This window comes from Morus notabilis, unplaced genomic scaffold, assembly GCF_000414095.1.
Source record: "Morus notabilis unplaced genomic scaffold, ASM41409v2 Scaffold989, whole genome shotgun sequence".
NCBI lineage: Eukaryota > Viridiplantae > Streptophyta > Magnoliopsida > Rosales > Moraceae > Morus > Morus notabilis.
This window is the reverse complement of record NW_010363328.1, coordinates 547,097-564,087: the sequence shown is the minus strand read 5'-3', so window position 1 is coordinate 564,087 and position 16,991 is coordinate 547,097. Positions and strand designations below refer to the sequence as shown.

At 33.4% G+C, this 16,991-nt stretch overlaps 1 protein-coding gene across 1 annotated transcript; it reads left to right on the top strand.

The window, feature by feature from the left end:
* The first annotated feature begins 10,775 nt into the window (after positions 1 to 10,775).
* LOC21401019 (metal tolerance protein 4) lies at positions 10,776 to 13,172 on the top strand. Its single transcript, XM_010104266.2, has 7 exons — positions 10,776 to 10,991; positions 11,240 to 11,412; positions 11,567 to 11,765; positions 12,109 to 12,287; positions 12,385 to 12,535; positions 12,681 to 12,814; positions 12,926 to 13,172. The coding sequence occupies exons 1-7, from the start codon at positions 10,778 to 10,780 to the stop codon at positions 13,103 to 13,105; spliced, it is 1,230 nt and encodes a 409-aa protein (XP_010102568.1). The 5' UTR covers positions 10,776 to 10,777; the 3' UTR covers positions 13,106 to 13,172.
* The last annotated feature ends 3,819 nt before the right edge of the window (positions 13,173 to 16,991 follow it).

The following is a 16,991-nucleotide window of genomic DNA, read 5'->3' as shown; positions in this document are numbered from 1 at the left end:
GATGTAATAGGATATTTATTATTTATTTAATGAAAGAGTTTATTCATTATTTTATGTGCATATATTTATGAATATTTTATGAATATCAATGAAAATTCCATGATTATTTATGTGACCTTAAACGTTGTATATAAGTGTTATATGCGAAATAATAATGTTTAAGGATAATAAAAAAAATGATGTTCATAATGAATTTAATTAAAGTTCAGAATCTTTAATTAAAACATTACTAATACATGCCATTCTCATTTAGAATGGAACGGTGTTATCCGTACTGTTAATATAGTGAGATATTGAATGAGTGTATTTCGTATAATGAGATTATGTGGAACAAGGACACAAACACAATATGAATTTCTAATAATTTTCGTTAAGTATAGAAATTCTAATTGAGTCTACCAATGGTCATATATAGAATGATCTTAATCTTGAGTTATTAACAGACTCATATTTATGGATTTGTATCGTTTGATTTACTCGGTACGGATTTTGAGATCCTGAATCATGTTCCTTGTATTTTGGAGACATGATGAAGTAGGTAGCCGGGAATGTTATTACACGAGATGGAATCCATTCCTTCTTAAGAAAGAAGTAGATAAATAATTCTCTTGAGGGTTGATTCGGTACTTGGACTAGTAGGAGCTCCGATTCATGAATGTGTTTTATGAATCACTGTCCATTAGAGAATCAATGGTACTCAAGGATAAAGATGTAATTAGAGAGGTTAACGGATTTTATCTAGCTCTAATTATGAATTATTTATGGAGGACTAATTTATATACAGTGACTATATCGTATGGACACTTCACAGTTTAGAAGTAATTTATATCTATAATTTCGAGAGTGCAATTCCAAGTTTATAGTGGAGTAACTATTAGAATTAATTAATTAATTAAAATATTTTATTAATTATTAATTTTATTGGAGCTCGAGATTATAGGTCCATTAGCCCCGCGTCGTCCTAGTAATTCTACAAGACACAAAGGGCAACATGGAAATTTTAAAATTACAGAATTCTAAAATTAAACACTCGAAAATAATTAATTGAGAATTAATTATTATTTAAATAATGTGATTATTTAAATTTGAATTTGAACACATCTAGTTTTATCCATTTAGACTTATTTGATAAGTTGTTCAATTTAGAATTCAAATTAATTTAAGTTTGACTTAAATTGAAATTTAAATTTGAGTCAAAATTGGACTGCATGATAAATGATGATTTTCTTTTCCTTCCCTATTTGATATTGGCGCCTACACAGGGATAAAATCCCCTTTCTATGGCTGGCCATAATGGATAAAAGAGAAGAGGAGATTTTATTTCAAATTCAAATAGGAGATAATTAAAAAGCTTAATCTTGGATATAGAGATTGGATTCCTTCTAGAAATTTGACTTCTACTCTATAAATAAGATAATGATAGAAAATTGTGTGACAAAATTTTTGACGTATTATTTTTAGTGTGGCTGAAATTCTCTTAGTGTGGGAAGGAAAAATATTTCTCTAAAAATTCTACATCGTGCATGCATTGGTGTTTGTGGAAATTCGAGTGTTTATTCTAACCCGTTTTGTCTCAGGTGTGCCCACACACACATATTCGTGGATTCTAGGAATTGACAAGGAAGACATTGATTTTCTAAATACAAGGCCTTAGAGCAAGGATTGTTTGTGGTCAAAGAATTTAAGTTATCATCCTAATCGGCCGCCAAGAATAATTCCTAATTAAGTTCTTATTAAATAAATTAATGTGATTAATTTATTCGTGCATAAATTAATATAATCTATAGAGTATCTCAAAGGTTTTACGAAAATTTTTGTTATACATGATTCGCTAACCCCACACTTCTGCATCCGAATTCGATTCGAAAACCAACAACAGCAACTTCCTCAACAACAACAACAACAACAACAACAACCACAACAACAACAACAACGATGACGACCTCGTCCTCAGGATGGTATTCTATTGATTACATACTTAACATACTCTATTAGAGGATGGTAGAGTACAATGGTAGACATTTTGAAGCCATCAACAAGAGGTTAGACTCATTAGACCAGTCAGTTAGAGAAATAAAGGACAACATGGCACGTCTAGCAAAATAACAGTTACAGCCACAGCCACAGTTATAGCCTGAGGAACAACCTGAGCCACAGATTCAGCTATGGCCTGAGGAACAACCTGAGCCACAGGCTCAGTCAGAGCCAAAGTCTGAACCCAAGAATGAAAAATGACTTAAAAGGCCCATCAAGTATTTTAAGTCGCCTTACGCAGATCCCCTGCGTAAGGTGATGAAGAAGATGTGGACCTCTAAAGATGCTGTCGGGGCCTTGAAAAACTGGTTCACTGATACAAATACATACTCTGAGCTGATAGAGTGATGTTTTGGTGATTGGAAGAAGGACTTCTTCCGGGTCATCTTTAAGCCAGGTGAATGGTTCTACAGTGAAGTAAGTAATCACAACATATTTTATAAATTTACGGTCTTGTTTTTTATAGCATTATCATTATACTGAATTTATTTTTTATGACTTACAACAAATTGACGAGGCATGGGATCATCTATCTATGAGAATGTCATGGGCCAATGAAAGAGAGTTCATTAACAATATTATCATCCTGAACGATGTATTCTGCCAGAAATTGATATGGCGATTCTTCGCTAACAAATCAAAATTGGCAGAGTATACATTTGACAACGACCTAGATGAATATGTCTGTGGATAAAAGTGCATAATTGGAAAGAAATAGGATGGCGTGCAAGGCTTCACTATGCCTCTTAACATTGAGGATAAGCATTAGGTTGCGTTTTATGTTGATTTATCTGAAATCAACATAAAGGTGTATGATTGCAATGTCAAGATGTACAGATATCAACAGATGTAAAAATACGTGGAGCCTATCTCTGTCATGATGCCCAACTTCTTAAAGTACACAGGTTTATTTAACCATCGAGGTGATAAACTTGACAGTGCGTGGTCATTCTTTCGTCCCAAGTCGTTGGTCCACAACCTCAAAACAGGTGACTGCAGACTTTTCATATACAAATTTATCGAATACCTTGTTCGTAAAATCTCGTTAGAAGAACTCACTGAAGAACAAGTAGAAATGTACCGGTTGGAACTTGCGGCCAGAAGTTCGAGCAATTACAAGCTTAAAAGGCCCGTAAATTGTATATAAAATGTTGTTTTGCTTGTAAAATGTATACAAAATGTTGTTTTGCTCGTAAAATGTATTCAACGTGTTCTTTTGGCTTTGGGGAGCTTATAATTAGGGAGAAATGTTGCCCTAATTTTTAGACAACATCATTCATCTTTAAGAACAGACCATAAAAAGTGTTCGTACAAAATAAAAAAAAACCATCAATTTATAAAAATGTATAATTAAACATGATATAAAACAAGACCAGACCACTAACAGAATGACCAGACCAAGAACCAAATGACCAGACTAAGAATAGACCAAGAACAGACCAAGAACAAACCATATAATAAGAACAGATCAAGAACCGATCGTGCAATAAGAACATACCAAGAACATACCAAGAACTGACCGTGCAATAAGAACAGACCAAGAACATACTATGTAATAAGAACAGACCAAGAACAAACCACAAAACGACCATGTAATAAGAACAAACCAAGAACAGACTACGAACCAACCATGTATAAGAACAGACCAGAACATACCATGTTATAAGAACAGACCAAGAATAGACTAAGAAAAGACTAAGAACAGACCAAGAACAGACCAAGAACAAACCTTTTTTTTCTAAACCCAGCAGATCTTCATCATATTAGACAATGTAAACCGGTCTTTTACCATGCAAAATTACTATTTTAATGGTTTTTTAACATTTTAACTACATTCTCATCTTAAAAATAGATGAACAACAATGAAAAACACCATGAGAGACATAGAAAAAGAAAGGCTTACTTAATAGCTCTGTCACGCCCCGAAGCCAAGGTCGGTGACATGGAGGCTCGATTATGAGTAATAATCAAAATCCAAAAGTAAAGTATTAAAGGAAATTCCTAAACAAGCCTCCGTTTCCTTGAAAATGTATTACAAGGAAGAGGCTAGAACTTGAGCCTCTGACATCTTTCAGGGCTTCACCCACAGGATATGTAGTATTGTACATACATGAACATGTAAATAACATTATAAACATCAACCACAATCTAGAAATCTAAATATCATGATTTACAGAAGTTACAATTCTTACATTCGTACACAGGGAGGATAATCACAATCCTCTCCTAATCAGGTGGTAGCAACTCAGCCACTCCGCACTGCTTCTAAAATAGCCTGGGAGGGGTTTAACATTTATAAAATGATAAAACGTGAGCGAAATGCCCAGTAGGATATATTTTGAAATAACTTTGCAAACGAGTAAATAAATGAGTAAACAAGTAAATAAATAAATAAGTAAATGAATAAATATAGACATTCAGTTCCAACACAACAGTCAGAACCTCACATCATTTTTCTCAAAAGAAATATAACTAAAAATCTCCGTATTACAGGCATCAGCAAGTAATTTATACTATGATAAATTACTTACACACCCACATGCAAAAGCCATATCACCCTGGTCCGGGTTTCGGTTCCTGCCCCCAAGGATGCACTCTCCACATCCTATCTAGGCCATCAGCCGGTTTACTGATTTGCAAGATCTCTTGTCTTAAGAAATCATTCATTAAACTTTATGAAACAATTCATTATACTCCCCAGAACTACAACAAGCCATGAGGGTTAAAATGTTTTTCTTTCACAAACATCCCCTTTCTTTAAAACATTTGCAAGGCCAAATATTTTTTGAAAACAGGCTCACAAAGGAAAGGGTAAGAAATCCTACCTCGTAAATACCAAACTTGTGGCTAGCGTTACTCTATTCTGGCTTGAGGAAGCCGACTCCTTAGCTAGCACTGATACAAAACAACACTTTAGGATCCAATTCTCATTCCTAAAGTAATTTCAATCTCAATTATATCCTTTTGGATTTCCTATTAGTGTGCCATAATTCAATTACCAGTTTCACAAATCATTTCTTGTTTTAAATCATCATTCCAAGGGTTTTCAATCTCAAAACATGGATTAAAGAAGCTAATCCATTCATTCTAGGTCCCCAAATGAAGCTAATTTGGGTTCTCCTTAAAAACTGAGATCAAAACAGGGTTTTTCAACAAAACAGGGTTTTTCAACAAAATAGGGTCAAATCCCGTGTACACCAGTCGACCGGTGACAGAGCAGTGCAACACCACCGGTTGACCGGTGTGCACTTCAGTCGACTGCACTGGTCGACCTATTGTACTGCAATCCGGTCGACCGGATAGGCCGACCGGTGGAATCAGCAGGGCGAGGAAAACTTGCCAAAATCAGTCTAAAAACCTGCAATTTCAGTTCCAATTCGAAATATCTCAAGGGGAAACCACTAGATCCAGGTTCTAAGTACTAAATCAAGTCCAAAGAACCCAAGATCTCTAATTTCTATCATGGTTTTACTCAAAATCCATCAAAATCCATTTCGAACTAAAAATAAGTTTTTAAATCCGAAAAACTTGAGATTCAAGAGAGGTTTTCAGAAATCTTACCTCGAATTCTTCTCTTGACGTTAAAAACTTCGTGAAATTTTCCTTTGGTTCGAAGTCTGGTTGATTTTGAAGAAAAAACAGGAGAGAGAGAGAGAGAGTTCGAAGAGAGAAAGAGAGAAAATGAGAGAGAGTGTGCTCGGGAAGGGAAAAAGAAAAGGAAGAAAGGAAAAGGAAAATGACAGGTGTCACAAACTTAAAAGACAGTCCAGAAATGTGCTCACACACACTTCTGGAATAAAAATGTAATTACTGAAAATATTTAAATACATTAGAATTATTTAAATTTACACGTCATAAATATTTATTAATCAATAATCAATTAATTAGATCAGATTAGGTAAACTAATAAATCTTCATTACCTCAATTAATCTTGTTTAATTCTTCGGGGTGTTACAAGCTCTTTTTCAAACTTCATTTTGCACGAGAAAAAAAAATGCTGAATGGGCAAGATAATAATGTTAATGAGGTTGTGTGACGACGAGGACTTGAGAAGAGGAGAGAAGAAATGAAAGGCGGTTAGGAGAAGAAAATGGCGCGAAATGAAAGAGAATGAGGAGAAAGAAACTCCTAAAAACATAATTAATAACGTGCAATAACTTATGTGGAAATTGACTTATTTACCTAATTTATTTATTTTTTTATTTATTTACTTAAAAGTAATTTTTACTTAGTCTATTTATCCAACAGACCCCCGTTAATATGGCTTTTGTTGGGGGGTTGTTTGTTTTAAGAACAATTCCATACCGGTTCAGGATTGTTGAAAACCGGTCTAGATTTTCTCAACGGAATCTTCACACGGAACTTATTAATTGTAGGCATTAATCTGGGCCTATTCTAGGTTAAATCAAAGAAGCCCACATTAGAAATTCCAACTCGTTGAGCCCATATAGACTGGTGATTAAATACACAAAACGAATACTTCTATAGGGGATTTGAAAAAATTATTGATTATATCTTCTTAAATACCTAACTTACTAAAAGTATCTCTTTTAAAAAATTTCATCACTTAATTAGTTCTAGTCTAAAAGATATAAATATATAGATTAATATAAGGAATAAAAATAAAAAGGGCTATATTTCAAAGGGTCTTTTTAAAAATTACTCTCTAATTTTTTTTTCTTTGAAGATGGTATTTGCACTCCAAATAAATAGAAATACTAATTCCTATGAGAAAAATCCCAACACACTTAGTGACTCAACTCCAACTACATATTGTAACCATCAGTAAGTTCGACTGAAATATTAAAAGGGTAATATACGTATTAAGTTTCAACAAGAGAAAATCAAATAGGCACATAACTAATTGAGCACACAAATAGAAAACTCCTATCTATTGAGATTAAGAGACTAAAAGCATTGAGGTCTACCACAACACGACAAAGAATAAGGACTTGCGGACTATACATTAAGACTACACCTAAAAATAGAGAAATCACCTCCGTTATTAAAAAAGAAAACCAACCAAACAACAAAAATACACTAAAACTAAATAGTAGAAACATCAATGCCGTTATTTGACAAACACATAAGTTACGAGGGCAACTTTACCAGATCCTGATAAAAGTAAAAGATCAAAAGCTTCGTCAAATAACCTAAACCAATTTTGTACAAATATAAATACAAAAATATTTTGATAAAAATTTAGTGGTTCATGAATACACACAGAGATATACACACCTTGTCTCTCACTGAGTACGTACCCCCCCCCCCCCCCCCCCCCGTGCACTGGCTTCAATCACTGAGAAAGAATAAAAGAATGAACAGATTGTTCATCTTTAACCAAGATACCTTATTGGAGAAAAAAACAAGTTACTTGGGACAAACTATCTTATCCCAGACAGATTTTTCTTTCTTTTGTGTTTGTCAAGGAATTACTACATAAATTGGCCTATCTTTAGCACAAACTCCAAGGCTTCCAAGTGTGTGTGTGTATATATATATATCCGGTGGCTAAACCACACTTGGGAATTGTCACCATCTAGTGCTCATAAACTTGTCCGAACTTGAACTCCATGCACACTTCATTAAGGTTATTGTGTCTCTATTCTATTAAGTACTTAGTCACTGAAATTAATCTCAATCTTTGGCTAAATTCAAATGGCCAGGCAATTTGATGAACATTGCTCACCATTGTTGACACATATTGGATTTGGGAGAAAACATGAGGGTAGTATAAGAGAGTGGCATCATTATTGTGAAGCTAGGTCCAAATTCTTTGATCGGTTTCAAATGCCATGGAAGGAAAACTATGAACTAGAACATACCTCCACATGCAAAAACTCCCATATACCACTCTCAACAGGTAAGAATTATACACATACATATATATAAAAATATAGAATATATATTTAAACTCACATGAGATTTTCTTTCGGAATTAGGTTGCAAAAATGAATTCTTTACTAAATTTGGTTTGTTTTGTGCTCATAAGTAAGAAGGTCCTTCTTGTGATTCCCTTTACTTCTTTGTTTCATGTTCTTTTTCCTTGTGCTTTTGTTTCCTTTTCCTTTTTCCCACCGAAGGCCAATATATCGTAATTTAAATGTATAAACACTGACCTTACATAGTTACACCAATATAGATTGGCCCAAAGCCTTAGCATGTGCATCCTACTAGGACTTAAATTTATAAAAAAAAAAAGGGCATTAAAATTTAAGGACCATGATTTCATTACAATCCGTGCCTATTTGACTTCTGATTATATTAATGGTGGTGATGGGCAAGTTTCATGAGTCTTTACATCATCACAATTTTACAATTATTGTTTCTTTGATATTTCTCACTGTATTAATATGTCCTATTAATAGAAACTCCTTCTAATACTCCCTCAAATACACGTTTAACGCATAGTTTCTCTTACTCGCCCCATGCGAAGTGGGGCCCTCTATATTAAAGTCAAGATTGTAAAACAAACATATTGGAAAGTAGAACTTTACAACCATACTCCATGATTTATCTATTTTTCTTCTCTAATTTCCCCAACAACTCTTTTTTTTTTTTTTTAATATTGGAAGTTTTAATGTAGCTCAACCTTTTCATTATTTATAGGAATTGGTCACATCACTACCTAGGTTGTATTGTGAATAATTTTTTGTCTAAGCGCCTGGTATGATTTTTTTGGTGGAATCAATAATTATGTGATATGACAACTGAGATCCATTCTTCTTCATAATTTCAAACTTCAACTCAACGTTATCTTTCTTTTATCTTTTTCTTCCCTGTATTTATGTAATTATAATAATTTTTTATGTTTTAGGTTTCGTTCATTTCATTTATTTAAATTTTTAATTTCAGTTTTGTTACAGTTAAAAACTCTAAAAAATAATCACATTTAATTTTACTACAGTTAAAAATTCTCACATAAAATCACATCTCAGTTCAAATTAAAAACTTAAATCGGTAAATTAAACGAGGCCTTAAAAAGTCAATTTTTAATGTCATTTAAAAAGTGGCAAAAATTTGACAGAAGTTATAATTCTGTGGATACTTGTCTAATTCACATAAAAACAAAATATATAAGTATATGTACATACGCGTGTATATATATATATATATATATATATAGTTAGGTAAGCTAGAGAAAAATGGTACTTTTACTAGTTGGGTATTTGGTAAATCGTATTCCGAAAATGTTATGAGTGTTAGAATCAACACATAATCATATGCTTTTGGTAAAATGTACAAGAGTGTAAGAGGTTAAGTTATAGCTTTCATAAATACTTGTAATGGTTTACATTAAACCCTATTTAGTCTTGGACAAAGTAGAGAAGTAAACAATAATATACAGTGAGGGAGTCGGGATTTATCGGTAGGGAGCTAAATTTTTTTCTTCTATTAAGATTATACTAATGTTTATGGACTTAATAAAATTGAATAATTTATTTTCTAAAATCTAAATAGTTAGCTCAATAAAATGTGTAAAGAACTATTAATTTATGGGAGGCAAAGTCTAATTACACACATATCTATTATATTAAAATTAAAACTATTATATTAAAAAACAAGAAAAAAAAAAGCTAGGGGGTTATGGCCTCCCTGCCCCTAACTCCGTCATTGATAATGGGATAATCTTGATAAATATTCTTAAAAAGTGTATGAATCAAGATTTTTACCATTTACTCTTAATCTATAACTTTTTTAATCAAATAATTACACTAACGAAATGGTATTTATCAATAATAAAAGATAAATATCTAGACTCATGTATTCTTAAAAGTAAATTCTCTATTTTTGTTTTTTGATATTATTGATAATATATACAATCTAATGAAAAGAATGATATATTAGTATGGTAAAATTTTGAACTATCAAATTACATTGAAATCACAATAAATCTGACGATTAAAAATTGCATTTTTATCAATGAAGTATTTTTTCTATTCTGATATTAAATACTCCAATATATTAATAAGGGCAAAAATACAAGTCTCATACTCTTTACTTCCTTTTTTTTTCTTTAATATATATATATATATATAAATCAAAAGGGAAGTCTGCATAACTGTAGTAGGTAAGCAGAACAATAGAACAGCCCTATATGCAACAGACACTTGTGTCGCACATTAAAGGTTACAAGTGCCATTTGTCCTCAGCGACCAGAAACAGCCAGATATGCCGAGCCAGAAAAAATACCAACTTGTCATTCTCTCTCTCCCTCTCTCTCAATTTTGAGATAACGACTAAAAAAGATAGAGCATTCTTATTTATCGCTGTGGTTTAAAATCTCGTTATTCACATGAAGTGAATCTTTTTAAATAGATAGATGAGATTTAACTTAATAATACTTATTTAGTTCTTTTAAATAGATAAACGAGATTTAATTTAATAATACTTATTTAATCCTTTTAAATAGATAGACGAAATTTAACTTAATAATACTTAGTTTTTATGAGTGATGGAGTTTTATTTTTACGAGTATAATACCGTTTTTGTAGCCATTGTACCAATTATTTTCATCATGATTAACATACAATGAACACATCATCCCTTAGACAAATTTAGTCTCGTGGGAAGTTGAGCAGAACATGTCTCGTGTGTGTGTGTGTGTGTGTAATAAGGCTATAGAAAGTCATGAGTTAGTCAGTTTAACTTTCTGTGTCTTCCTTTCTTCTCTTCTTCTTTCTTTTTCCTTCTAATAAGCATAGCTTGGAAAACAGATATCTTTGATCAGTGAGTGAATATATGGAAGGTGATTTGGATTATGTGAAAACCCCACTATTGTCTTGCACTGAAGATCATGAAAAGCCCAATGGCAATGGGAGAGTTCAAAACAGAAATTCTTTTACTTCTCTTAAGTGTGATTTTTTCTCCAAATTGCCTGAAAAGCTCCGTTCTGGCCTTGATCCTGAGGCCCTTCTTCATCTTGACCTTACTAAAACCTCTGGCTTAATGGAAGGTAATTAACTCAAAATTATCTGCCCTTTGGCTTAATCTCTCTTGTTTCTCATTTTTATTAGCGATTATATATAAAGGTAATATGTATTATCTTGTTTTCCAAGGTAAATTAATTTAACAAATTGTTCTCACATATATTTCTAAATGTTTGTTTCTCATGCAAAGAGAAGTATATTTTCCTCTTGTTAATCTATATTTTCCTCTTGTTAATCTCATATTTGAGTTATTTTTTTTCCTTTTTTATATAAGGGGAGAGAGAATATTATGAAAAACAAATTGCCACCCTGAGGTCCTTTGAGGAAGTTGACTCTCTACAATCACCACATCACAGTAATGAAGTGCAAGATCTCCAAGAACAAGCCCAACATGAGAGAGCAATGAACATTTCCAATTGGGCAAACATTTTTCTTCTAGCTTTGAAGGTTAATTCTAACATTTCTTTGGAGATTCTTTTTCAAACTCCTTTTTGGGCCCATGTTCGTTGTTATTTTCCTTGTTTGTTTCTTATTACCATTTTTTGTTTCTTTCAGTTTGACAATTGAAACATATATATGTATATATTGTGGAATATTGCAGATATATGCTACAGTGAAGAGTGGATCGATAGCTATTGCAGCGTCAACACTTGATTCTCTACTTGATCTTATGGCTGGTGGTATACTTTGGTTCACTCATTTGTCAATGACAAACATAAATATTTACAAGTATCCCATTGGAAAACTCAGAGTTCAACCAGTGGGCATTGTCATATTTGCAGCTGTTATGGCCACACTTGGTATGTTATATATATATATATATGTATGTATGTATGTATGTATGTATGTATGTATGTATTATGTTTTTGAACCTTCTAGAAACTTCTTAATTTTGTCTCACTTGGTGTAGTATGTTATGTTATATTTGCAGCCTAGTCATCTTCTTTTTTTTTCACTTTTAGAGTTGGCTTCGTAAGTGCTTTGAGATATTGCTGTATTGAGGTTTTGTTTGGTGAGACAAAATTAACTAAAAAAGAAAGCAAAACCCTTTTAATGGAGGCAAAAATATTGCTTTAAAGCAAATGTATTGTTATGCATTTTGGAACTTAATTTAGTAAGTTCTGAGGCTGACTTATTTGATAGGCTTCCAAGTTCTGATCCAAGCTTTGGAGCAGCTGATTCAAGATAAACCATCTGAGAAGATGACTTCGGACCAATTGTTCTGGCTGTATGTAATCATGCTAACAGCTTCTGGAGTGAAACTTGTCCTTTGGATTTACTGCAGAAGCTCGGGCAACAAAATCGTCCAAGCCTACGCAAAGGTTCGACTTGACAAACTCATTCTTTTTGTCTTTGACATTCATCATTGTGCATTTATGTTGACTAATCCAATGCCTTGACTGATGATGATTTTAACAGGATCACTATTTCGATGTCGTAACGAATGTAATCGGTTTGGTTGCTGCTGTTCTTGGTGACAAATTCTACTGGTGGATTGACCCGGTTGGCGCCATTATTCTTGCGGTCTACACCATTTTGAACTGGTCTGGAACTGTGCTGGAAAATGCAGGTTATTACTCTTTCTTGCTGGAACAAAATTGGCAAACCTACCTTGTAATTGTATTACACAGTCAAGTACTCGATTGTCCCCTCCTAATAAGTAGTATAGATTTTGATGTTCAAATTAACCAGTTTTTTTGCTTCTTCATTTGTAGTTTCTTTGGTTGGCCAATCAGCTCCCCCCGAAGTCTTGCAGAAACTCACATACCTTGTCTTAAGGCATCACCCTCTAATCAGACGCGTCGACACTGTTCGCGCCTACACCTTTGGAGTTCTGTATTTTGTAGAGGTTAGTTTATCATTTGTACTCTTAAGTACTTGACATCTATATCTTTAACTTCACTTTTTATACTTGATCAAACAAGCATGTAACTTGAATTTTTGGGATTGCAAAAAACAGGTCGACATTGAACTTCCGGAAGATTTGCCACTAAAAGAAGCGCACGCAATTGGTGAATCGTTGCAGATAAAGATTGAGGAACTTCCTGAAGTAGAGAGGGCATTTGTTCATCTTGACTATGAATGTGACCACAAGCCAGAACATTCTGTTCTTATCAGACTCCCCAATAGCCAGCCTTAATTGGGACTTTTTTTGTCAATGGAATTTCCCATTATCTAGTTTTAGTAACTTGGAGGGAAAGCTAAAAGCCAAGCCATCCCTTAGAAATGGGATATATATATATATATATATATATATATATATATATATATATATATATATATATATATATATATATATATATATATGTTAAAGGGGTGAATGTAACTTTTGGGGTCTTTCTTGTTTTGCACGTAATTTAATAGTATGTTTCCACAGATTTTAAGACATAATTTGAGAGAATTTATGCGCTTGAAACTTTACTAAGTCAGATCATCTTCTTTATAATTGTCTACAACTTTAAAAATTTGGAGGGTACGTTTTCACATATTTTTATATCAAAAGAAAGCTAAATAAAAAACAAATGAAAAGACTAAAATAATATACTCATACCATTTTAAGTTTCACAAATCAAACTAATATTTCACTGCAATTCTCCAGCACTAAAAACTCTCTCAGAAATGAAGCGGGCTCTGGGAAGAAGCCCTTCAATGGAGCTTAATTACTTGTTGAACAACCACCAATGGTGTGACAAGCTCGACTCTGTTCGCCTCAGCAAAAAGCTAAATGGTCGCCACTTTTATTGTGACAATTTCTGAACAAAATTGGGAGACCACCTTGCTTTTATCAAATTTTCATATTTATTTGAAATCAAAATTAGAAACATGTAGAAAAAGAAACCGAGTGTGCACGCTGGCTTGGACCCCGCCTGGGGTTCGACAACATAATGTGGTCACCAAACTGCTTATTCCAAAATTAATTTATTAAATAATCATATTATTTAATATTTATAAATTTATTTATTTACTGAGATAATTTAAAACTATAATTCTAAATTATTTTATTGAATTGAACCCGATAATTCCGCTTATCTAAATAGTATTTACGAAGATGGCAAAGGAACTCTTGGCCTATAATTTCAATTTACAATAAATTAATAATTAATTAAACTTTTTAATTAATTTATCAATTCTATTTGTTCCAAATTTACTCCACCAAAAACTTTAGAGTTTCAATCTTGTAATTATAGACAAATTACTCAAAGAATATATGAATAATCCATTCGATAGAGTCATTGCGTATAGATCAATCTTGCATAAATAATTCATAGTTAGAGTTAGGTAGAAATCCTAGACAAATTACTCAAAGAATATATGAATAATCCATTCGATAGAGTCATTACATATAGATCAATCTTTCATAAATAATTCATAGTTAGAGTTAGGTAGAAATCATTTAACCTATCTAATTACATCTTTATTGAGAATCAATGATTTTCTAATGAATAATAAATTTATAAACTTAATCATATATTGTGTAGCCTTACTATTTAAGCCTGAATGAACACTCTCAAGAGAATTATTATCTAGCTTCTTAGATAATAATGAATGTACTCTATCTCATGCAATAACATTCTTAGCTACTTATTTTATTTTCTCTCCAAAGTTTAAAAAATAGGATTTAGTGATATCAAAATCTATACCGCTTAAATCAAAATAAATAATTCTAAAAAATAGAAATTTGTTAATAATTTAGGATTAAAATCATCATATATATGACAATCGGTAGATATTATTTGAATCTCTACACTTAATAGAAATTATTAGTGATTCAAATTGTATCTTGTCCCTATTCTGCATAATCATATTACATAAAGTACACTCATTCAATATCTCGACATATTAACGATTCGGAAAAGATCATTCTATTGTTAATGGTAATGACATGTATGTACAAGTAATATTTTAATTAAAGATTCTATAAATTTAATTAATTTATAACGAATATGTTTTGATTAATATCTTTAAATATTATTCTCTTTATATAACACTTATATACAATATTTAAGGTCACATAAATAATCATGAAATTTCAATTAAATTCATAAAGTATGCATAATACATGTATATAATTATAATGAAAAATCTTTTTATCTTATTAATAATAAAATAACCAAATAATACCAAATGCTTTAAAAAACACTTTTCCTAATGATGAGGAGGTTATTTACCGACAAATCAAGTATTTTTGAGTTCATATATTAGTGAGTCTTCAAGCACTTTTGTTAGCTTAATATGTTTTTGGTGTTATTTTGTAGAAAAAATAATAAAATGGGACTTAGTGGCATTTTAGAATAAAAAATTAGAGCAAAAACCACTCAAGGCCGCACAAGGGCCCTCTTAGGCTGAACCACCTGCACAAGCGCACCACCTGAGGGACGTGCCTACGCCACACCTCGCGCAGCCGCGTAACATTGGGCGCGCGGGTGTGCGGCTAGCCGCACGGCCGTACCATTTGATGAAGAGATTATTTACTAACAAATCAAGTATTTTTTAGTTCAAATATTTGTGAGTCTTCAAGCACTTTTGTTAGTTTAATATGTTTTTCGTATTATTTTGTAGGAAAAATAATAAAATGGGACTTAGTGGCATTTTAGAGTAAAAAATTGGAGCAAAAAGCACTCAAGGCCACACAAGGGCCCTCTTGGGCAGAACCACCTGTGCCGGCGCTCCACCTAAGTCGCATGCCCGTGCCACACCCCGCGTAGCCGCGCAACATTGGGCGCGCATCCGTACCACCATGGTGCGCAGCCACCTCCCCCTACGTGTTGTTGACGAACTTTGGGCTATTTTTCAGCCCTTGATCAATATAGAAGGCCAGTTTTAGACCCTTGGATGTGTTTGGCTAAGATTTTCTCCGTGTTTGAGCATATTTAAGCAAAAGAAACCCTAGTTCCCAACTTGAAGAGGATGAGAGGTGTTGTACACCAAGAGTCCCACATCGGTTGGAGACGGGGGTCTGGAGAGGTATATGTACCAGAGTGCCAACCCCTCCTACCAGCGAGGCGCCTTTTACGAAGGGACAAAACCCCACCTGTCACGGCGGGCCCCAGGGGGGACCATACTTCACCGGTGGGGCATCGGTGTGTGAGAAATTCTGGTATCAACAGTTGGCGACTCCACTAGGGACGTTTGGCCACAGCCTGCCTCCCCAGTCCCCCCGTCTCGGGAGGCACTGTTGTACACCAAGAGTCCCACATCGGTTGGAGACGGGGGTCTGGAGAGGTATATGTACCAGAGTGCCAACCCCTCCTACCAGCGAGACGCCTTTTACGAAGGGACAAAACTCCACCCGTCACGGCGGGCCCAAGTGGGGACAATACTTCGCCGGTGGGCCATCGGTGTGTGAGAAATTCTGGTATCAACAAGAGGTATAAAATTTCCTAGAAGAAAAGCTTGGAGTTGGAGATTCTTAAAGAATGTTTGGGAGAGATGCTTGAAAATTTGAAGACTTGAAGCTCATCTCCACAAGAGTTTTCTCTTCCTTCTCCTTTTTTCCTTTTTATTGTAGTTTTTTAGTTTTTGCTCTTAAATTTGTGATTTTAGTTATAGATTCTTCTATGTTGAGTTAGACTTCATATTCTTGGGCTTGATGTAGCTTTATTTAAACCATGTTGATTATATTGTCAATTGTTAGTTTAAATTCCATTTTAATTTACTTATGTTTCTCTATGCTTAATGTTTCTAATTTATGTGACCAATGAGTTAGATAATTTTAGATTGTGATTTTGATGCTGGAAAGAGATTTATTTCATAGTTCAGAATTGGAAAACATAGTCTAGGTTGTTGTGAGTCCAGAGGAGATCAACACTTAGATAATCTCGTTGAGAGAGTGATCAAAACCTTGATTATCAATTAGGATTTGGATTGTTGTGAGGCCGGCAGGCGATCGACATTTGAGTTCTAATTTAAGGGCTAAACTTAATGAGTGTATGAGTAAATAGATAGGAATATTGATTCGGGTATTCGTATATATAACTTCTCTTGACGCTCGGGAGAGGTAGCGAGGTTAGATTAGGCCCCTTGAT